The sequence below is a fragment of the Solanum tuberosum genome, unplaced genomic scaffold, assembly GCF_000226075.1.
Source record: "Solanum tuberosum cultivar DM 1-3 516 R44 unplaced genomic scaffold, SolTub_3.0 scf00116, whole genome shotgun sequence".
NCBI lineage: Eukaryota > Viridiplantae > Streptophyta > Magnoliopsida > Solanales > Solanaceae > Solanum > Solanum tuberosum.
This window is the reverse complement of record NW_006239040.1, coordinates 1,153,020-1,177,286: the sequence shown is the minus strand read 5'-3', so window position 1 is coordinate 1,177,286 and position 24,267 is coordinate 1,153,020. Positions and strand designations below refer to the sequence as shown.

Genomic DNA, 24,267 nt, shown 5'->3' with positions numbered 1-24,267 from the left:
ATGACAAAGGGGTTCTTTAAAGATGTTTGGAGACTAAAGGACTACCCATACCTTACGTTCAAATGTCATTTTTCAATTTTAATTCAAACACTAATTCTTTTTTTTCAAGCCTACTAATTATGAATAGAAAAAGGCTCAGATAATTTATTGAATTTTGAGAAGAGGTTTATTATGTCATTTTTATTTGAGAAAAGGTTCGTACGTGTCATTATTTGTTTATTGAAAATAGTTTCGATTTTATAAAATTATTTTTCACACGTGTTCAATTATGATTCAGTCACGTCATTAATTACATTATTTTTTTAAAGAGAAAAGGCTCGGATTAAATATGCTATTGAACTTTGAGAAAATGTACAAATATGTTATCGAACTTTGAGAAAAGACTCATATGTCATGCATTAAAGTTTTAATCGGAAATGTTTTAAGTTAACGAAAAAAATAATATTAATAAGCCTTTTTTCAAATGAATGTGACATAGATGAGTCAAACTCCTAATATATAGATTATATAAATGAGAGTTTCCCATTTTTCAATGTTTTTTTCCTATTATGAATTTATGACTTTGTTTCTTGCATTAGTGGATTACTCGAGCTGTCTAGCAGATTAAATAAGTTGCCTTCGTCAACTTATAAAGAAGTGGACTCGTTACAAGATGTTATTAATGTTATGTCAAATTTCTCATTGAATGTTTGTTTTTTATATATAAAAAAGTTGGAAACAAAAAACATAATACTAGCATTTATTCGCATAGCTATTTCTTTTATTCAAATTTTAAACTACTGCGTACGTTGGCTCCTATTATTTATTTTTTTCTTTCAAATCAAAGTCTTGCATCAAATTAAACATGAAGTACTTAAAAAATAAACCCAGTAATCTTTTTTTTTATTTCACAATATTTTTTTTCTTTATCCTATATTAATCCAAACAACCCTTTTTACGTCTTGCATGCATGGTGGTGCTCTTTCTTGGACGTGCCATACTTGTTTAACAAAAAAAAAGAGATTAAAATAAATAAATGAAGAGTAGGACACATTCTTTAATGTTGGAAATATTTAACAAGAGGGTATTTTTGGAATTTAACAAGAGGGTATTTTTGCATGCATGGTGGTGCTCTTCTTTATTCTAATGTATATTTATAGAAAGTTAGGGAATTAATAATATAAAAAAAATTATATGCTTTTTGAAAGATTTGAAGTTTGTTATAAATTTATTGAATCAGTGGGTTGTCCATTTACTTAATACATGAACTACTTATGTATACATATTTTAATTTCTAGGTTATATGAATCATGTATTTATTAATATTTAACCTGGTGACTTTTAAAGTGATTTCTCAACCTATTAATTGAGTTGTTACCTATTATTGTAGGCAAATACATCGGTGGCCCCTAAAAGTTGGCATCAAGTTTCACTTAGACACCTCAACTGGACGATGTTCATTTAGACACCTCATGTAGAATCTCATTATATCATTTTGACACTTTTTGCTAACATGTGAAAGTGAGTGTGATACACTCAACAATAGCATGTGAAAGACTTAATTTAGTCATCTTTATTTTAGGAAAAAAGGACAAATATACCCCCCGAACTGATGTAAATGGTATGTGGATACCCTTCGTCATATATACTTTTGGGACATAATTGGTCCTCCTGCCGTCAAAAAATTAGAGCATATATGCCCTTCACTCTAACGGAAGACTAAACAGGACACGTGACACAATCTTATCCGTTGATCTGATATTTAATAAATGTCGGGTCGGTAGATAGCATTATGACATGTGTATGTCCGTTAGTATAAATGGTATATATGTTTTAGTTTTTGAACGACTGGGGCACCAATGTCCCAAAAGTATGATGGAGGGTATCTGCATACCATTTACTACAGTTCAGGGGTATATTTGTCCTTTTTCCCTTTATTTTATTCTCTTCTTCTTCTCTATTTTTCAAGTCACCGCCTTCCACCATTTTCAAGCTTAAACTCCTTCAATGGAGGTAGATTTTTTTTATAAAAATTCGTTTTCAAGTCATTTTTTTCTTCATTGTATATTGCTTCTTTAAATCTATCATCACCTCCCTCCACTTTTTTTGCCAGTAAAATGAATAGCAACACTTGTATTTCATATTTATTCTCTCTTTCTTTCTTCCTCTCTCTCTTTTCTTCCCACAAAACAACACTAAAAAGAAAGAAAAATAATAAATATGAAAAATAGTAAAAGAAATAATTTTTTTTTTTAAAAGCACAAAAGAGATTTTGACATGTAACGAAAGAGACGATTTCCGATGGAAAATGAGGATGAGGTACCACCGCTCCCCATTTTTTCCCCTAAAAAATAATACCAACACTCATATTTTATATTTTTTTTTCTTTCTTTCCCTCCCTCCCTCTTTCTCTCTCAAAACAACACTAGAATAGAAAGAAAAAAAAGATTTGATACAATGTTAAAAAGTAGATTAAAAAAAATTAAAAAAATTATTGGGTGTAGAGGAGAAGACAACTATCATGGTGGGTGGGGGGGGGGCAAATTGATTTTTTAGAATATTATTTTTATTTTATTTACTAAATAGATTTTAAAATTATTTTAACTTAAAATAACACATGTAATCATTTTTTGCTTGTATTACATTCACGTCATCAACGAGTGTATTACATTCTCCTTCAGCTTTTTTGCTTATTGTCAAAATAATACAGCGAAACCCTACATGAGTTGTCTAAAATGAACAACGCCTAGTTGAGATGTCTAAATGAAACTTGATGCCAACTTTAAGGGGGCATCGATTGAACATATTTGCAACATATGATAAGATGATCTCTATACTCTAGCTATTCTCCATGTATTTGGCTCATCTTTCTTGTAATATATTGCTTATATTTTGTAACAAAGTTGATAATTATTGGGTACTATGTTTATAGTACTTTTTATGTCATTCATAATATGTGTTATTCTTTTTGTCTCAATTTATATGGCACAATTTTGAAAAAATCAGTCAAAAAAAATTAAAAGCTTTTGGAATATTTGAATTTGTTAATTATTGAGATTTATAATACTTTTTTTTATGTAATTTTCAAATAATATATGATTCTCCTTTTATTTCAATTAATGTGACATTGATCAACCAAATTTTTATATTTTAAAAATATTTAAGTTGTTAATTATTTTAAATATATAGTACTTTATGTTTTTTTTAAGTATGAAATTGATTTTTTTTAAGTTGTTAATTATTGTGATGTAATATTATATCATGAGTCATCATTACTGAATACAACAACAACAACAAGAAGGTTTTTATACCAATAGTCACTCAAAGTAAGGTTAGAAAAAGTAGTTTGTATATAGAATGTATTTCTATTTCACAGATAAAATGATTGTTTCCAATAGATCTTTATTTTGAGATGGAATATTTTAAAATAGTCTAGAACTTTTTTTAATAAAAGTACAAAAAATAATCAACAAATAGTAACAAAATAATATAATAGCAAGAGAATCAACAGATAGAAATGGCAACAGGGCGGGATGAGGTGGGTTTAAGGTTGTGAGGGGCGGGAGGAATGCAAGACAAGTTGAAGTGATTTTTTTTTAAAGCTAATGTGGTCGGGCGGGTTGCGAGTATATGTGTTTTTATGCGGGTTCAAATTTAATTTTAATTTTTTATATGTTGTAAGAGTAATAGAATATTAATTTATTAATATAATTTCTTTAAAACTAGTAAAATATTTAAGATAGTAAATGAAAATAGTTCAATGAAAAAATAAAATATTTTTATTGAATGGTTAAATAAAAAAACACCTCGATATACCTCAAATTCTCTTGAAATCAGACATATACCCTCTGATCCATATAATAAGATATTTTTATTTGGACATACATGTTAAGAATTTACTTCTCTATATAAACTATAAGATTTTTTTTTTAAAAAAAAAAAGAATGGGAGGGAAGGAAAAATAGGAAAGAGAATTATAATCTAGAGAATGAAACTCTCATAATAAGATGAAAATTTACAAAGTCAATTAACTAGGATATTAAGATTTCCTGCAGAGTAAGATGGAGCTTTTTTTTTAATTCAATAAGTAGCTACATTAAAATATGCTTATGTGGAATCTGAATTTTTATTAAGTTGATTCAAAAAGTAAAAAAAGTTAAAAAGGAGAGTTCAAAATCAATTATATAATATACATAAAAAATAATTTTAAGCGCAATAAATAATATAATTTCTCTCAAAAAGTGATTCATATGACCCCTCTATCCAACCTGAGTCCATCACTAAATATGTTGTACTTTGTTTTACAATAAATATGCGCATAAATGTATCATAATTATTAATTATTTTACCATATGATTATTCATATAGTATATCAATATGTATTGTTATTTTATATTTGCCCATTAAGATAACTCAAAATAGAATTCAAACACACAGAAAATATAAATTGAAAAAGAATTAGACAAAAAAAACAGCCAATGGAAAATTGTCACTTGGAATATTCTTCCTTATCTTTTTTCTAACAAACTCACAAGTCACATTTGATTTCCCTCACGTCACTTTCACCCGTACAAACACTCTCCATTAATAAAAGAGCACAGGCACACTCACATAAGGTATCAGTTATTTTGAATAAATTATTTTATTTAGGAGCTGTTTAATTAAAAATAAATTATTTCAGATTATTTTGAGATAAGTTATTCAACTAGAATAACTTATTCAGTCCCACTAACAAACAAAAATAATAAAATAAATAATTTAAAAACTACCTAATACCTTTAATCAAATATAAAATAAAACAAACCTACATTTTATTTCTAAAAAAGTAGTCAAGTATAAAATAATAACAATAATATCTATAATTATTATTATATTACTTACTATTAAAATATGACAAAACAGTGTTTTATTAACTAGTGAAGAACAAAAATACATAAAAGGAGAAAAATGTACATGAAGCAACAAGATGATCGAAGCATTGAAATCCAACGGTTCACGTTTATTTCGTAGCCATATAGATATAAAATAAGAAACCCTCGAGATACATTCACATCAAACGTTTTTGCCCTAATCATCAACCAAAGAAGAACGGCGATGGAGATGCAGAAGGAGGAGGAGAAGGAGAAGCAGGAACAGAATGAAGAACATCACATTGACAAGAAGCAGAAGACGGAGAATCAACAGGTTTTCTTCGTTTTTTTCGATTTCATCTCTGATATAGAGTTCTTCTTCAATTTTAATCTGAATTTTCCCCCTTTTTAAAACTTAGGATGAGGTTGTTAAAGCTCGTCGGCCTTTGAAACCGTCTCGCAAAACACTCTGCATCCCAAAGAGGTGATTATGCTCTATTTTGTTTTGTTTTTAATTGCCAATCACTTATTTCTGTAACTGATTTTCTATTCAAATTTGTTTATGTTTCAGAGCATCCATGACCTCCTCAGATTCGGATGCAGCGAAAAGTGAGTTTTTTTGTTTTTTTTAGATGATTGTTATTGTGTACAATTCTCGTTTGGAAGATAACAATTAATTCGAACCACAAATCAGATTTAAACTGGTAAATTGGAATGTGATTTTCATTTTTTTTTATCTATTTAAACGTTGTATTCACTTAACAATACAATATAATATGCTTTATGAAACAATACTTAACAACAAGGTTTAATGTTTATTGTGATTTTTTGCTCTGTTTTCGTAGCGATCTCTGGTTGAATGCTCCAGCTTGCATTCGCTCCCCACCTTATGCGACCTTGTATGGCATTGAAGAAAGTAGAAACTTGCTCCGGGAGGACCGCAGAAAACTAAAAAAATCCCTGGCATCACCTTTAAGTTGGTAGTCCTCTTTGATTATTCCTATCGGATATCTCGTGATCTAACTATCTATTAGGACTGAAGTTAATCGTAGTTATGAAGCTTTTGTTTAACACTATCAATTAGAATGAAGTTAATCGTAGTTCTGAAGCTTTTGCTTAACATATTATGTTAAGATCGGTTTGTTTATTTCCATGTATTAAGTAACTATTTGGGATCTATATGCTATGGTTATCTACCTTTTTGCATATGTGTTTATCGCGTTTTCTCTAACTCTAGTTCAATATTGTTGTTGTTCTTTAGTTGGTTGCGTAAACTTTGTGTCTTTTTCTACATTTTGATCAGTAGTCGTAAGTTCAAGCCCTTGATCTGTGGCTTATTCGTTTAACATTGTTGTTATATCTTTGTTTATTGGCTTAACAAGTTTTATGGATCAACTTATCTTCTTTTCTTCCTCTCAACTGTTCAAGTACTTTGTTTAATGCTATCTATTAGACTGAAGTTAATCATAGTTCTGAAGCTTTTGCTTAACACTATGCAAAGATCGGTTTGTTTATTTCCATGTATTAAGTAACTAATTGAAATCTATACGCTTTTTGGTTATCGACCTTTTTGCTTATGTGCTTATCGCGTTTTCTCTAACTTTAGTTCAATATAGTTGTTGTTTTTTGGTTGGTTGCGTAAACTTTGTGTCTTTTTCTACATTTTCATCAGTATTTGCAAGTTCAAGCTCTTGATCTGTGGCGTATTCATTTAACATTGTTGTTATATCTTTGTTTGTCGGCTTAACAAGATTTATGGATGAACTTATCTTCTTTTCTTCCTCCCAACTGTTCAAGTGCTTGTCGCGTTTTCTCTAACTTTACTTCAACGTTATTTATCTCCTTCTGTTTCGTTATATTTGAATTTGACCATTGATTCTTCGTGTCTGTTCGATGCTACATTTTGCTCAATATTTTGACCAAGACCAAAAACATTATTTCAAAAATTGGATTTGTTTTGTTCATTTGCTTAACATGATGGTTATTATATCTTTGCTTCATGATCTTGGTTAGAAAGTTTTATGGATCAATTTATCTTTCCAATTTTCATAATGGTTGAAAGCAAAATGTTTTCAAAATCTTGTTATTTGATTGTGAGGAAACTTTGTATTTCATCATATATGTAGACACTCTTGCAGTACTTTTGTTTGTGAAAAGATCAATGCCAAGGGGTTTGCTATCGTAACCTTATTTTTTTTCATATCTAATACTTTTCTTAATTAGAATACCCCAGTAAAAATTCTGGAATTACAGGAGCAAGTTTTAATTATTTGTATAACCAATTACATCAAATATGATATTCTTAGCAAATAGTATTCTCAAATAATGCCGAGGCATCTAGTATAATTTTATAAGCAAGGTATGAGAAAGATAAAGTGTACGTAATCTTACCCTTACCTCGTGGAGGTAGAGAGCGAGAGATTGTTTTTATCGACTCGAGTAACGCCAAATATACATAACAAATAACAGAAAAAGCATAACACAGCATTTAGAAAAAACAAGAAGCAATAACAAAAATCAAATAATGAGCTATTTATTTTAATTGTTGTTGAATGCAACCTAATTATTCTTCAGTAAAGTATAATGCACGTATTTGTAATAATTTTTTGGCATAATACATAAAATAGACATTTTATCTTGACTTCAACAAGAAACTAGCATCTAAACACCTCAACGTGTTCCATTGTGTTAGTTGAACACTCCAACTTAGAAAATGATCATCTAGGCACTTTCAAAACTCACATGTTACATCAACTTCGAGTGTATACGAGATACAATTGGGAATGAGTTAAAGTGTATAGATGTGCATTCTCTTAGTTATCTGTTGAAGTCAAGTTAAAGTGTCTATTCTATGCCTTATTTCTTGGTGATTTGATAATACATTATTTTGTCCCACTTTTTTTTGGTTGTAATTTTGCTTTATGATTTTCCGAGTTTAGAGCCAAAAGGGCAAAAAAAATTGTCAAAAATTCCAGAAGGGCACATCAAATTTTTTTAAAATCAAAAGGGCAAAATTGCTCCTGACGAAGTGATTTCCCTTTGACACAATGACTAAAGTGAAATTGATAAATTGACAGTGTCATTTTTCTATATGCTTTCACATAAAAAGAATTCATATAAACTAATTATCCAATTATTTTCGTTATTTTATGAGCTATCTTTCAGGTGTACAAGTAAATCATTCAATGGTATGTAATCAAATGTTAGAAAATCATTTCTAAGAAGTTTGATACCCTTGTTCCAGTTATTCTTTTGATCTTGAATCATTAGCTAGAGCACACTTTTATACCGTTTTATCCATGTTTGGCATTATGTATATGTGTACCTACAAAAATATTTAAACTTTTCTATGTTAACTTTGATTATTCCTATCGGTTATCTCGTGATCTAACCATCTAAGGATTGTTTGGTTACTAGTTAGAGTTATGCACGTATTTGTTATGCAAATATTAGCTATGTAAATATTAATTATGCAGGTATTATTTATGTAGGATTTAGTTAGGTAGAAATTACGCTACATAAACATTATACTTATTGAATATTTAAGACTCGGTTTTTTTACTGCATTCATAACAACTGATGAACAAGGCAAGAAAACGTTATAATTCTACACACCAAATAAGAGGGAAATGAGAAGAAGATGAATAAAATTCACGTGTTTAAGACAAATGAATACACATGTTTACCAAGAAATTTCATAAAATGGATACACATATATGCATTTTGTATTAACTGCATTTGTATTATGTATCAATTGTATTCGTAATACAATGAATACAACATGCATTCATCCTCTCCTTCCCTCTCTCGATCTCGCTCGTCTCTCTCCTTCCCTCTCTCGATCTCGTTCGCCTCTCTCGATCTTACTTGTCTCTCTCCTCCTAATATATATTCATTTTGATACAAATCAATTTGTATTTGTCTTTTTTTCCTCTGAAATCCACAAAAAAATACAACGAACACAAATGCATAGAAAAACCAAAGTGTAGCTATAAATTATAATGAGTGAAACTGTAGTTAAGGAATCTTAGTATTTGTTAATTATGAAAATTCCCGATAAACTAAAATAATCCTATATTTTATCTTGAAATTATTATACTTTATACCTCGGAGGCCCAACCTATTCCAAGGTTTTTTTTTATTTTGTTTCGTCTCCACTTTACAACAAAAGGCACAATAGAAATGGAACGGGCATCAATGGAGAGGGAGAAGGAGAAGCAGGAACAGAATGAAGAACATCACATTGATAAGAAACAGAAGACGGAGAATCAACAGAAGATAGAGAATCAACAGGTTTTCTACTTTTCGATTTCATCTCTGATATAGAGTTCTTCTTCAATTTTAATCTGATTTTTCCCCCTTTTTAAAAATACTTAGGATGAGGTTGTTAAAGCTCGTCGGCCTTTGAAACTGTCTCGCAAAAACACTCTGCATCCCAAAGAGGTGATTATACTCTATTTTGCTTTGTTTTTAATCACTGATTTCTGTAACTGATTTTCTATTCAAATTTGTTGATGTTTCAGAGCATCCATGACCTCCTCAGATTCGGATGCAGCGAAAAGTGAGTTTTTTTTTTTTTTAGATGATTGTTATTGTGTACAATCTTCGTTTGGAAGATAACAATTAATTCGAACCACAAATCAGATTTAAACTGGTAAATTGGAATGTGATTTTTATTTTTTTTGATCTATTTAAACTTTGTATTCACTTAACAATACAATATAATATGCTTTATGAAACAATACTTAACAACAAGGTTTAATGTTTATTGTGATTTTTTGCTCTGTTTTCGTAGCGATCTCTGGTTGAATGCTCCAGCTTGCATTCGCTCCCCACCTTATGCGACCTTGTATGGCATTGAAGAGAGTAGAAACTTGCTCCGGGAGGACCGCAGAAGACTAAAAGAATCCCTGGCATCACCTTTAAGTTGGTAGTCCTCTTTGATTATTCCTATCGGCTATCTCGTGATCTAACTATCTATTAGGACTGAAGTTAATCGTAGTTATGAAGCTTTTGTTTAACACTATCAATTAGAATGAAGTTAATCGTAGTTCTGAAGCTTTTGCTTAACATATTATGTTAAGATCGGTTTGTTTATTTCCATGTATTAAGTAACTATTTGGGATCTATATGCTATGGTTATCTACCTTTTTGCATATGTGTTTATCGCGTTTTCTCTAACTCTAGTTCAATATTGTTGTTGTTCTTTAGTTGGTTGCGTAAACTTTGTTTCTTTTTCTACATTTTCATCAGTATTCACAAGTTCAAGCCCTTGATCTGTGGCTTATTCGTTTAACATTGTTGTTATATCTTTGTTTATTGGCTTAACAAGTTTTATGGATCAACTTATCTTCTTTTCTTCCTCTCAACTGTCCAAGTACTTTGTTTAACGCTATCTATTAGACTGAAGTTAATCATAGATCTGAAGCTTTTGCTTAACACTATGCAAAGATCGGTTTGTTTAGTTCCATGTATTGAGTAACTAATTGGGATCTATATGCTATGGTTATCGACCTTTTTGCTTATGTCCTTATCGCGTTTTCTCTAACTTTAGTTCAATATTGTTGCTGTTCTTTAGTTGGTTGCGTAAACTTTGTTTCTTTTTCTACATTTTCATCAGTATTCACAAGTTCAAGCCCTTGATCTGTGGCTTATTCGTTCAACAGTGTTGTTATATCTTTGTTTATTGGCTTAACAAGTTTTATGAATCAACTTATCTTCTTTTCTTCCTCTCAACTGTTCAAGTGTTTTGTTTAACGCTATCTATTAGACTGAAGTTAATCATAGTTCTGAAGCTTTTGCCTAATATTATGTTAAGATCGGTTTGTTTATTTCCATGTATTAAGTTACTAATTGAGATCTATATGCTATGGTTATCGACCTTTTTGCTTATGTGCTTATCGTATTTTCTCTAACTTTAGTTCAGTATAGTTGTTGTTCTTTAGTTGGTTGCGTAAACTTTGTGTCTTTTTCTACATTTTCATCAGTATTTGCAAGTTCAAGCTCTTGATCTGTCGCTTATTCATTTAACATTGTTATATCTTTATTTGTTGGCTTAACAAGATTTATGAATGAACTTATCTTCTTTTCTTCCTCCCAACTGTTCAAGTGTTTGTCGCTTTTTCTCTAACTTTACTTCAACGTTATATATCTCCTTCTGTTTCGTTATAATTGAATTTGACCATTGATTCTTCGTGTCTGTTCGATCCTACATTTTGCTCAATATTTTGACCAAGACCAAAAACATATTTCAAAAATTGGATTGTTTTGTTCATTTGCTTAACATGATGGTTATTATATCTTTGCTTCATGATCTTGGTTAAAAAGTTTTATGGATCAATTTATCTTTCCAATTTTCATAATGGTTGAAAGCAAAATGTTTTCATCTTGTTATTTGATTGTGAGGAAACTTTCTATTTCATCATATATGTAGACACTCTTGCAGTACTTTTGTTTGTGAAAGATCAATGCCAAGGGGTTTGCTATCGTAACCTTATTTTTTTTCATATCTAGTACTTTTCTTAATTAGAATCCCCAGTAAAAATTCTGGAATTACAGGAGCAAGTTTTAATTATTTGTATAACCAATTACATCAAATATGATATTCTTAGTCAAATAGTATTCTCAAATAATGCCGAGGTATCTAGTATAATTTTATAAGCAAGGTATGAGAAAGGTAAAGTGTATGTAATCTTACCCTTACCTCGTGAAAGTAGAGAGCTAGAGATTGTTTTTATCGACTCGAGTAACGCAAAATATACATAACAAATAACAGAAAAAGCATAACATAGCATTTAGAAAAAACAAGAAGCAATAACAAAAATCAAATAATGCGCTATTTATTTTAATTGTTGTTGAATGCAACCTAATTATTCTTCAGTAAAGTATAATGCACGTATTTGTAATAATTTTTTGGCATAATACATAAAATAGACATTTTATCTTGACTTCAACAAGAAACTAGCATCTAAACACCTCAACGTGTTCCATTGTGTTAGTTGAACACTCCAACTTAGAAAATGATCATCTAAGCACCTTCAAAATTCACGTGTTACATCAACTTCGAGTGTATACGAGATACATTTGGGAATGAGTTAAAGTGTGTAGATGTGCATTCTCTTAGTTATCTGTTGAAATCAAGTTAAAGTGTCTATTCTATGCCTTATTTCTTGGTGATTTGATAATACATTATTTTGTCCCACTTTTTTTGGTTGTAATTTTGCTTTATGATTTTCCGAGTCAGGAGCCAAAAGAGCAAAAAAAATTGTCAAAAATTTCAAAAGGGCACATCAAATTTTTTTAAAACCAAAAGGGCAAAATCGCTCTTGACGAAGCGATTTCCCTCGACACAATGACTAAAATTCGCTACTAGAGCAACGATTTTGTCCAAAAACTTTTTTTCTTTTTTTTGTTATTAAAAATTGTTGCCACAACAGCGATTTTAAGTCAATTTTTTTTTCCTTACATCGCTGCAGGGCAGCGTTTTTACTTCATCCATGTCACTACTCTTCCTTTTTCCACCTTCTTTCATCACTTATCTTCCTCTTTTTTACTTCTTCCATTTAAGAAGTTAAATAATTCATATTTTTAATGCTCTCTCTTTTGTTCTTCAAATTAAATGTCTTCAAATGTCCAAAACTCAACCCCATCACCACCATCACTAACAACATATGCCTCATAAAAGAATATTGAATTTAAAAAAAACTTCAAAAGGGCAAAGATTAAACACATCAAAAAAAATTCTTGACTTTTTTTTTAATTTTATCAAAATCGCTGGAAGTATAGCGGTTTTAAAAAACACTTCTTTTTTTTTAATGTGTTTAAGCTTGCTCCTTTTGAAGTTTTTTTTTAATTCAATATTCTTTTATGAGGCATATGTTGTTAGTGATGGTGGTGATGGGGTTGAGTTTTGGACATTTGAAGACATTTAATTTGAAGAACAAAAGAGAGAGCATTAAGTATATGAATTATTTAACTTCTTAAATGGAAGAAGTAAAAGAGGAAGATAAGTGATGAAAGAAGGTGGAAAAAGGAAAAGTAGTGACATGGACGAAGTAAAAACGCTGCCCCTACAGCGAAGTAAGGAAAAAAAAATTTGACTTAAAATCGCTGATTTGACCGCTTCTCATCGTTAATCCAAGTTCACCTTGGCCCTCGCCCCAGAGTTCTTATGAAGACTCTGGTGGTGCATGTGTATGATAGGCCCCCCATAAGCGCCAAAGATCGGCGATGTTATCATGATAAGTGTGAGAAGTCGATAGTGTACTCGATGATTGAAGGACCTATCGACTTGCATTAACTTTACGTGGCTAGTAGAGGGAACTTTAATGTAATTGCGGATCCATTAGAAAAAACTTGGGGGTCGGCCTCCTGACTTCAATGCCTTTATTGAAGTAATGAGCTTTGAAGATATGAATTTCTTGTTTGGATTATTTGATTGGGATTTCAATGACAGCAGATTGACTTGGAGCAATAATCAAACCGGTCAACATTGTATCTGGGACAGACTAGATAGAATCCTTTTGAATGGGGACTGCCCGCTTCTATATAAAAGCCGTTTTTCTTCCACCAGAGTTGACCATTTGCCTAGAGTATCCTCTGATCACTCTCCTCTAGTAATCTTCTTAGAAGATTATAATACTCGCAGGCCTGGGGTCTTTCGTTTCCAAAGAATGTGGATTTGACATTCTTATTTTCACATTAATCTCAACCATGCTCGGGAAATCCTTTTCAAGTCTTCTCCAGGAAGATTGACTCTACAAATAAAGCACTGAATTGGCGAACTATTTCAGAATTTAGAAATGCCGAAAACGAAGAAGGCCAATTTGCTCTTGATCAGAGTTGGTCTGCTGATAAGAAAATGGAGTTAGATTCGGCCATGAGTAACCTTGAAAAACTTCTGCTTTACGAAGAAAGATAGATAATAAGCACCTTAAACCAAATTCAAAACTTGTCTCTGTATGGCAGGAAGCTCTCAATTTATTTCATACTTCATTTGTTCAATTTGGTCGATTTGATACTTAGTTAATTCTTTTATCTTTATGTTTCCACTGATACCTAATCGATAACGAACCTGAATGGCTTTTTTAGGGCCAATTCCATCAATTTTGGTTGAGGCAATTCTTACTTGTTCATCGCCAACTAATCTAGCTCCTGAAATATATAACATTCTTGATCCTTCCTTTTACTAGTCTTCTCGGCTGGAATCATAAATGGGTTGTCTCCTCTTTCATGATCCTTTCTATAGGTAGAACTACTGTGAGCGGTCTAAACTTCGACCCTTATTTCTTTCTTCATATTGTAAAGGGGAGCAAAGCCCGTTTTTTGCTCCCTCTATTGATAGAAAAAGGGCACTCCTGCCGTCGTTTCAGTGACTCATAGGGCTTCCCTCAGCGCAGTCTTTTTCGTTCTTGAGAATGGTCGCCACTTCTACCAGGACCGGAATGATTATCCCTGCCCGATGGGTCTACATCCATCCCTGAATGTCGTCGGGTACTGTTAACTTCCCCACCATTCTTGTAACTGTCACCTGTAATCCGCGCAGGTGTGTCCGCACCCCCCTGAGTGGACGAGAAATAAAGGATTTCTCGGAGCAACCCCCCTGGGTCTACTTTCTTCTCAGGGTTCGGTGCTTGAAGATGAGATCCTTGAGACCATCCCCTCTCTAGTTACAGAGGAAGATAATAAGATGCTTACGAGCCCTCCTAATATGGAAGAAGTTCAAAAGGTTATTTTTAGCATGTCGGCGAGCACTAACCCAAAAAAAGGTCTCCCCTATCCTTTAAAGCCATCAGGCTTTCCGGATTCTTTTTATATAGAAAATATTATTGGGATTTTAAAAACTTCCAGCTGGTCACCTTATTTCTTCACTGAAGGTGTGATCCCCCGTTCCATCAATGCTACTTTCCTTGCTTTGATTCCTAATATTTTGATCTAGGACTACCTCTATTTAAATCTAAAAAGAAAATTCTCATCTTCTGGATAGAGTATAAAATAAAGTGGTAGGAGATGAAAGCATTATTATCCAGTGAATTTTGCAAACATGTTCTTTTCTCGATACCTATACACCTTCTTGTAGGGATTCCAGTTTCAAAGGAAGTTCTTGACTAGTTGGAAAAAATGTTAGCTAACTTTTGGGGAGGCGGTGATGAAGATAAAAGAAAGCTTCACTGGATATTTTTTGATACTATGTGCCTACCTATTCAGGAAGAGGCTTTGGGTCCTCATACTACAGACATTTTCAAGAGCTTTCAAAAGCTTTTCGTATGAAGTTTACCTGGTCAATAAGAGAGCAGTACTTTCAATGAGAAGAATATCAGAGAGCCAGGGGTGGAACCAGAAATCAGTGCTAGCTCAATTTCCAATCCGCCATTATTAGCCCTTAAGTATTGGTGGAGTTGCCTGAAAATAGAACAGATTTCACTCCAAGTCCTGACAACCAGGTTTGGAAGTAGCAAACCATAGGGGCTTTCAGATAGTTTCTTTTGAAAAAAGCAGTCCAAAGTATGACTCCCTCTTATTGACCAGGCCAACTCCTTTACTAGTTATTTCTCCAAAATCATAGATGTGCTTGACGCACATGGAAACTGCTTTTCAATGATATCGAAGCATTTTTGCCTCACAGAGTGGTTTATGATATCAGGAATAATGGTATAATCACATCTCATCAGGAGGATAGGGGGATATGGAAAAAGAATCGTAGTGAGCAATCCCACCCTGTTCAAGTCATCGGTGATGTTGTCATGATAAGTGTGGGAAGTCGATAGTGTACTCGATGATTGAAGGAACTATCGACTTGCATTAACTTTCCATGGCTAATAGGGGGAACTTTAATGTAATTGTGGATCCATTAGATAAAACTTGGGGATCGGCCTCCTGACTTCAATGCCTTTATTGAAGTAATGAACTTTGAAGATATGATTTTCTCGTTTGGATTATTTGATTGGGCTTTCAATGACAACAAGTTGACTTGGAGCAATAATCAAACCGATCAACATTGTATCTGGGCCAGACTAGATAGAATCCTTTTGAATGGGGACTGCCCGCTTCTATATAAAAGTCGTTTTGCTTCCACCAGAGTTGACCATTTGCCTAGAGTATCCTCTGATCACTCTCATCTAGTAATCTTCTTAGAAGATTATAATACTCGCAGGCCTGGGGTCTTTCGTTTCCAAAGAATGTGGATTCGGCATTCTTATTTTCACATTGATCTCAACCATTTTTTAATAAAAAAAAAGAAAAAAAGCATTTGGACAAGCAACGATTTTTAGTCATTGTGTCAGAGGGAAATCGCTTCGTCAGGAGCGATTTTGCCTCTTAGGTTTTAAAAAAATTTGATGTGCCATTTTGGAATTTTTGATGATTTTTTTTGCCCTTTTGGCTCCGGACTCATGATTTTCCTCTATATAATGCTAGGCAGTTTCCATCGTATAAAAAAGTTGGGTTGTGGGCTAAGATCAAGAGTAGTATTTTTTCATCAACTCATACGATATTAACTCAATTTTTGTTAGTTGGATTGGCTAAAAAGTTGTAGTGTATTGGTTCATTAAGCCAAAAAGAGTAAAGAAAACATGTTAAAGAGCTTCACCATAGTCCATCCAAAAGTGAATCAGGATTTAGAATCAGCGAGTTTAGGATAATCTTTATTTGTGTACATTTCAAAATCGCATACTGAATGAGGTTGTTAAAGCTCACCGGCCTCGGAAACTGTCTCGCAACAATACTCTGGATCCTACATTTGCTCGATATTTTGATTTAGACCAAAAACCTATCTCTAAAATTGGGTTATTTTGTTTATTTGCTTAACATGATGGTGTTATTATATCTTTGCTTTGATGATCTTGGTTAAAAAGTTTTATGGATCAATTTATTTTCTTTCCCCTTGTGTAACATCCTTTCAATTTTCATGATGATCGAAAGCAAAATGTTTTCATCTTGTTATGATTGTGAGGAAAACTTCTATTTTTTCTCCATGTATGTGATAAAGAGTGACAAAACTTATTTTTATTCGGTCATAGATTAGTCTTGAAAACGAGAGTTAACTTTCTGAGGTATGAGGAAGGTAAAGCGTACGTAATAATACCCTTACCTTGTGGAGGTAGAGATCTAGAGATTATAGGAAAACTTCTATTTTTTCTCCATGTATGTGATAAAGAGTGACAAAACTTATTTTTATTCGGTCATAGATTAGTCTTGAAAACGAGAGTTAACTTTCTGAGGTATGAGGAAGGTAAAGCGTACGTAATAATACCCTTACCTTGTGGAGGTAGATATCTAGAGATTGATTATGATCGACTCGAGCAATGACAAATATATGACATAACAAATAATAGAAAAGGCATAACATAACATTTACAAAAAAAAAAAAACAAGAAGCAACAACAATAATCAAACAATGCGATAATTGGAGCAAAAAAAATAACAAGTACGACAAACAACTACGAGAAAAATGTTGCTACTACTATTAATTAGGAAAGGGAGGTCACAATGTTAACATGTCATTCAACTTACATATAAATATCTAGTGAGTATAAAAAAATGCACTATTTATTTTATTTGTTGTTGAATGTAACCTACAAAATTTATGTGGCATGCTAGTGTTATGTATCCACTAAATATAGTAAAAATGAGTTGAAGTGTGTAGATATGCATTTTCAAAGTTGAAGTGTTTAGTTATTATCAGTTGAGGCCAAGTTAATGCGCCTATCGTATGCCTTATTTTTTTGGTGATATGATAATTGTCACGCCAACGTTATGCGACCACAAGATACGGTGGAAATGAGTTGAAACGTCTAGATGTGCATTCTGAAAGTTATTAAAAAACTGTTTAGTTATCAGTTGAGACGAGGTTAATGTATTCAGCGTATGCCTTATTATTTTGGCGATCTAATAATATGGCATGCTTTCCCACTTATTTTTGGTTTAAATTTTGCTTTATGATTTTTCCTCTTTGTATAATGCTAGGCAGTTTCCATTTTGTCACAATAGCAGGGGAAACTAGTAAATATGGCATGCTTTCCCACTTTTTTTTAGTTTAAATTTTGCTTTATGATTTTTCCTCTTTGTTTAATGCTAGGCAGTTTCCATTTTGTCACAATAGCAGGGGAAACTAGTATAAAAATGTTGGGCTGTGGGCTAAAATCATGTGTAGTATCGGTTCTTATCAGTTTAATATGTGACATACGAGTCATCAACTCACACGATATTCACTCAATTTCTGTTAGTTGGATTGGCTAAAAAAGTTGTAAAATAGTAAAGAAAAAATGTTAAAGAACTCCACCATCCCATCCAAAAGTTAATCACTCCACCATCCCATCCAAAAGTTAATCAGGATCTCGAGTCGGCGAGTTCAAGGTAATCTTATTATTTGTGTACATTTCAAAAGAATTTGCATATATATACAGAGTTGGAGACAAATGCAAATGATTCAGTTGAACTCACAGAACCAGCCCTTTAAAAGAAACAAGTAATTAGCATTTAAGAGTTTTCTACGATCGATAACAACGTTCCCGGACTGGAAAGGAACAATGAAAAAGAAGGCATAATAAGCATATATTGTTAAGAGACTCTTAAATGAGCAAATAAATTTTTGCTATATCACTACATCCTCTCCTTCCTAACTTGCCAGTTACAAAAACCTGAACCAAGAGAATAAGCATCAAATCCGAATTCTCCTCCTTCTAACATGGTTCCATCTTGATCCTGCATTTTTTCAAACAAAATCATTTACTACGTTAACACGCCAAAACAATACTATCATGTTATGTAGTTGTATTAGATAGCTATGTTGCTCCGACTCTTCGAAAATGTCAATGGGTGCCTGGCAAATCTGCCAAAAGTGCATTCTGAAGGACTTGATAAGGCTGCGACAACATTTTTTGAGAGTCTGAGCAATGCTCATAGTTAGACAGCAACAAGCGAGTTGATTTCTCAGACTACTAGTTGAGAGTTGAGTGACCATCTGAGAAATCAACCCTCAACAAACTGACGTTATAATGACCGTTAATCTTGGGATCTTTGAGAAGAAATAGCTCAGAGTATTCAAAATACTCACTTGTAAGCAAAAGGGACTAACCAACTAAGTTGAATCTAAACTAGAATTATTCAACTGGAAAGAGATGCATAAAACAATGAGCTTAAAAGTTGAAGGCATCAATAGATGCATTAGGTGTTGATATTGATCGATTCGTACAAACTAAATCCCCATTTGATGTCAATATTTAAGAGAATACTAGATCACAAAAAACTTTTTGCATTAAGAAACATTAGAATCAGACCTTCTTGTTACTCAATTTCGTCTTCTTTTGTTAGTATAAACATATTTCATCAGTAGACCATATAAAATATTTCTCAGACAGGCACACTGAAGCTCGAAACATAATTCTGTTGAGTGGAAAAGCTTTCGTCTTCCCTCATGAAAGCAGAAATTGCCTCTAAAAGGCATAGTTCGAACTGCTAGTAGCTTGTAAAGTTACTTTTCATTATTAAAGGTCTATTTTATGGAGAAGTTGACACATAATATGTGAAGACAGTAAAGATAACTAGTTTGCATCCAAGACATAAAGTTCCTCGACTGATTAACTAACTCTGGCAATAGAAGAGTCCAAGTTGCCACAGTAGAAGACAACCGGCAATACCATTTAATGGTGTTTTTTACTCCTCTTTTGTGATGGTGGTAGAGAGTAACCCTCAATAGATCTCTTTCGGTGTTGGTTACAAGGTAATACAGGTAGGTATAACTTAAATCACTCTCAATGTCATATAAACAGATATTTTTTTTGAAAAAAAAACTTATAAGCACATATTTATCTACACTAAAAAGACCACCAAGTTAAGTAAACATCCTTTCCTCAAGAAAGCTTATCTGATCTATCACCACAGCACAGACCGCGGACTCAGGTCAAGTATTGTAATTCATGTATTATTATTTTAAAACAGCAGTATTCAGGTCTCAAAATTCTCCTTTTTTTGAAAATAAAAGGTGTGGTGCCTAGGCCAGCTTGCACACAACCTCATTCGAATCTATGACTAAACTTCAGAATAAAAGCTTGATAAATAAGACAGAGACCAAAAGAGGTTTGCTTGCCCTTTTCATTTCACCCATAAGATCATCAAGGGAACCATAGCCCTGAGGAAGAAAACCAACTTGTTGCTTTGTTATTGAAGGAACTGCTTATAAGGCTGATCCTAATAGTGATGAGGCAAAATTGAAAGTCAGGTTTTATGTTCCACCATTTTTGCCTATTATTCCTGTTACTGGTGATTATTGGGTTTTGTATATTGATGAGGATTATCAGTATGCTTTGATTGGTCAGCCTAGTAGGAGGTATTTATGGGTAAGTTCCCTTTTTCCCAACTTTTGACATTCAAAGTTGTTGTCTTTCTAATTTGTTATTGAACAATGGATGAGTTATGGTAGCCTTGGAATGGCGGTAAAGTTGTCTTGTGATCAGGGGGGCAGCAGGATGGTGTTAACTATATATGTATAAGATAATTTTTTATGTACACAGATAGATGGTCAGCCTAGTAGGAAGTATCCATGGGTATGTTCCCTTCAAAGTTGTTGTCTTTGTCATTTGTTGTAAAAAACAATGGATGAGTTATGGTAGCCTTGGAACAACGGTAAAGTTGCCGTCTTGTGATCAGTGGGGAGGATGGTGTTCACTATATATGTATAAGATAATTTTTTATGTACACAGATAGATGGTCAGCCTAGTAGGAAGTATCCATGGGTATGTTCCCTTCAAAGTTGTTGTCTTTGTCATTTGTTGTAAAAAACAATGGATGAGTTATGGTAGCCTTGGAACAACGGTAAAGTTGCCGTCTTGTGATCAGGGGGGAGGATGGTGTTCACTATATATGTATAAGATAATTTTTTGAAATTTTTTATGTACATAGAAATATGGTCAGCCTAGTAGGAAGTATCTACGGGTAAGTTCCCTGTTTCTAACTTTTTGACATTCAAAGTTGTTGTCTTTGTCAATTGTTATTGAAAAATGGATGAGTAATGGTAGCCTTGGAACGATGGTAAATCTGTTGTCTTGTGATTAGGGGGCAGGATGGTGTTCATTATATATGTGTAAGATAATTTTTTGATTTTTTTATGTACATAGATAGATGGTTAGCCTAGCTGGAAGTATCTAAGTTCCCTGTTTCTAACTTTTGACATTCAAAGTTGTTGTCTTTGTCATTGTTGTAAAACAAATGGATGAGTTATGGTAGCCTTGGAACAACGGTAAAGTTATCGTCTAGGAGGCAGGATGGTGTTAACTATATATGTATAAGATAATTTTTTGAATTTTTTAATGTACATAGATAGATGGTCAGCCCAGTAGGAAGTATCTATGGGTAAGTTCCCTTATTCTAACTTTGACATTCAAAGTTGTTGTTTTTGTCATTTGTTGTAAAAAAAATGGATGAGTTATGGTAGCCTTGGAACAACGGTAAAGCTTTCGTCTTGTGATCAGGGGGCAGGATGGTGTTCACTATAAATGTATAAGATAATTTTTTGATTTTTTTATGTACATAGATAGATGGTCAGCCTAGTATGAAGTATTTATTGGTAAGTTTTCTTTGTTATCCTTTAAAGTTATTGTCTTTTACCATTTTATATAAAAATCGGATGAGTTTTTAGTTGGTAGAGAGAGGTGGAGTCGGGATTTTTAGTGTAGAAGTTCAAGACTACTTTTGCTTATTAGGTGTTGGATAGATTAGTTATAGACTCCCTCTGTGCCAATTTTTAAGTGTCTTAGTTTGATTGAGTATGAAGTTTAAGGAACAAAGGGAGGTTTTTGAATCTTGTGGTTTTAAATTAAGGATGTGTGTAGTCTTTGAAATGGATGAGTTTTTAGTACATAGATGTGAAATCATAATGAAGGTGAGCCTTGAAATAACTGTAAAGTTTTTTCTCGGTGTAATCGATGGGTTAGGCTATGTACATCACACACCCTTGGGTTGTAGCCCTTCCCCAGACCTTACATGAAGACTGAAAGCTTTGTGCATCGGGCAACCCTTTTAGATGTGAAATCATGTCCAGTGACCGAGTCTATCAACATTCTAGTTTTTCTGTCATTGTTATGTTGATCTGCTCTCACTTGTAACTTTCTTGAAGAGTTATATCAAGTCTTTGATACTTTTAGTTCTTTCAAGCCTGTTATACCTTATTTGCATGAGACTATTTATAATTTGTGGCATCTCAGTTTGCTGTTTATGTTAAATTTCGTGAATGATCCTCGCGTTAAGCTTGTTCATCCCATTAGATATCATTTGAAGCTTTTGCTGTCCTAAGAACCTGTACGTTTCATTAACGCTCTGCTGATTAGATTTTGTGGAAAACCATATTTACCTACCTTTCTCTTCCTCTTCTTATTGAAACGAATATTGTTTACTAATAGAACATTAGGATCATCCTTCCATATCCAATTCCTGAACTTTTGTTCCATGTAAACTAAAGAAGTCAGTAGTATATTTAGTTACACAGACTCCATATTATTTCAAGCCTTCTGTTTGTTAGGCTATCAGATGTGCACTTTTTTTATTTAACTGTGGTGTCTCGGCCAAGTTTGCACGCACCTCCCACCAGCATAGTACCGGGTATCTCTGTCCACCAAGGCTTGGACAAGTCGAAAAAAATCACCTAGTGTTTTTGCATGTTTTTTCCAACGGATTCTTGTTTTCCGGCTTAACAAAGTGTATTTTGTTGGCAGATATTAAGTAGGCGAACATGTCTTGATGATGAGATTTACAACCAGCTTGTTGAGAAGGCTAAAGAAGAAGGCTACGATGTGAGTAAGCTCCACAAGACACCACAATCTGATTCCCCACCAGAGAGTGAAGATAGCCCCGTGGACACCAAAGGAATTTGGTGGATCAAATCAATCCTTGGAAAATAGGCGAATGGCCAAAAAAGAAAACTATCCAAGGCTTTACTTTAGTGTGTTAAATCCTACATGTTTAAAGCTTATGTTTTTACAAGTCTTTTTCCTATGAAACTATGTAAAGTTGATAGTATTGAAAGTGTGTGGTTTGTATTTGAATCCTCTGTGAAATGTTGTGAACAAGTTTTGATAGTTCCCTTTTTTTATGCCCCGTGTCCTCCTCTGGCGACATGAGAGTGCAAAAAGGAAAGGAAAGGAAAGTATGGTGTTTCTCGCGCTTTTGGCATATCGGGCCCAGTGTGAGGCTTGCACGATAGGTTATTAACTACGTTTTCTTTGACGTGAAGTTTCTTGGATACAAACAAACTGGGATTTCACATCAATTGTTGGTATTGATAACTTTGTGTTGAAGCATTAAAGCATATATGGGACCATATGTTTGTTGGATTAGACATTTTGATGCACGGTTCATTGTACGTGTTTGGTAGAATTCAGCAATTTGAGTCGAATTGAAATTTATCGTACTGAAGTTTATCGAACCAATGAACATAATTTGTCAATGAAGTTTATCGATCCAATGAACATATTTTGTCAAAAATATACTGCATGAAAATTTATCAAAAGTTTGATTTACTAGACTTAACTTGTATTGGATATTTACTTTCAATTATCGATTACCAAATTAACGAAACTTATTTTGAAAATACCGAATTACCAAACCTTAGTCTAGTTAGACCCATGAATTGAACTAAAACCTAAGGGTCGTTCAATATAAAGTATGAGCATTTTGATAAATAATTTTATAAAACGATACATTATTCAGTTTTTTATTTTATAACCTACCTAAAATTTAACATTGCTTATACCGTGTTTGGTTGTAAATGTGGGAGGTAAGACATGAAAATAAAAAGCAAAAAAGATCAAACTAACTCTTATAATAGGTTTTTAATTTGCTGTAAAAGTCAACAATACAGGATTAAAAATAAAACATCTCTAACACAAAATTCAAAATAACATTCAAACATATAGATAGAAAAGGTATCAGCAGGTCAAATATAAAACACTGTACTGGCTACTACAAGGCCAAGGCAGAAACCTCTTCAACGAGGACTTGATAATATCTGCATTGAAGCGAGTTGAAGTATTTGCTTTCAACTCTCTCAGCGTCTGTAAGATTTTTTCATAAAACAAAAAAAGTTAGTAAAATATATGCAATTACATACTATTATTGAACTAGATTAGTGTCTGTTATTGAGAAATATACCTGATAAGAATGAGATACATCTCCAACATAATACATTGACCAAACTACCCATTGCATGAAAATATACTTGAGAATTTTTCGCTGCAACATATAACAAGAATTGTTGAAGTAAATTGAACGGTCATATACCACATAAAAAATATATATAGTTTTAAGTTACATATAGCCGGACATGAACGTGCTATCAAGTATAAAAAATTATGCACATCTGTAATCTTCCTAGATAAAATCTCACTATACCTATAATAGTTTCAACTTAGACCTTTTTAAGCATATCATGCTTTAAGTTTGCTTTTTT

At 32.7% G+C, this 24,267-nt stretch overlaps 2 protein-coding genes across 3 annotated transcripts; both read left to right on the top strand.

Moving 5' to 3' along the window:
* Positions 1-4,977: 4,977 nt before the first annotated feature.
* LOC102588364 (uncharacterized) lies at positions 4,978-9,987 on the top strand. 2 transcript variants are annotated; one of them, XM_006350017.2, is made up of 5 exons: positions 4,978-5,100; positions 9,042-9,122; positions 9,207-9,272; positions 9,353-9,390; positions 9,625-9,987. In XM_006350017.2, exons 1-5 carry the CDS (start codon positions 5,074-5,076, stop codon positions 9,761-9,763), a joined length of 351 nt encoding a protein of 116 aa, XP_006350079.1. In that variant the 5' UTR covers positions 4,978-5,073; the 3' UTR covers positions 9,764-9,987. The 2 variants fall into 2 exon arrangements, with proteins under 2 accessions (XP_006350079.1, XP_015165356.1); XM_015309870.1 differs by lacking the exon at positions 9,042-9,122 and having other exon boundaries at positions 4,988-5,163.
* A 9,865-nt stretch (positions 9,988-19,852) lies between these two features.
* Positions 19,853-22,722, top strand: LOC102583971 (temperature-induced lipocalin-1-like). Its single transcript, XM_006350085.2, has 3 exons — positions 19,853-19,904; positions 19,962-20,164; positions 22,535-22,722. Exons 1-3 carry the CDS (start codon positions 19,853-19,855, stop codon positions 22,718-22,720), a joined length of 441 nt encoding a protein of 146 aa, XP_006350147.1. The 3' UTR covers positions 22,721-22,722.
* The last annotated feature ends 1,545 nt before the right edge of the window (positions 22,723-24,267 follow it).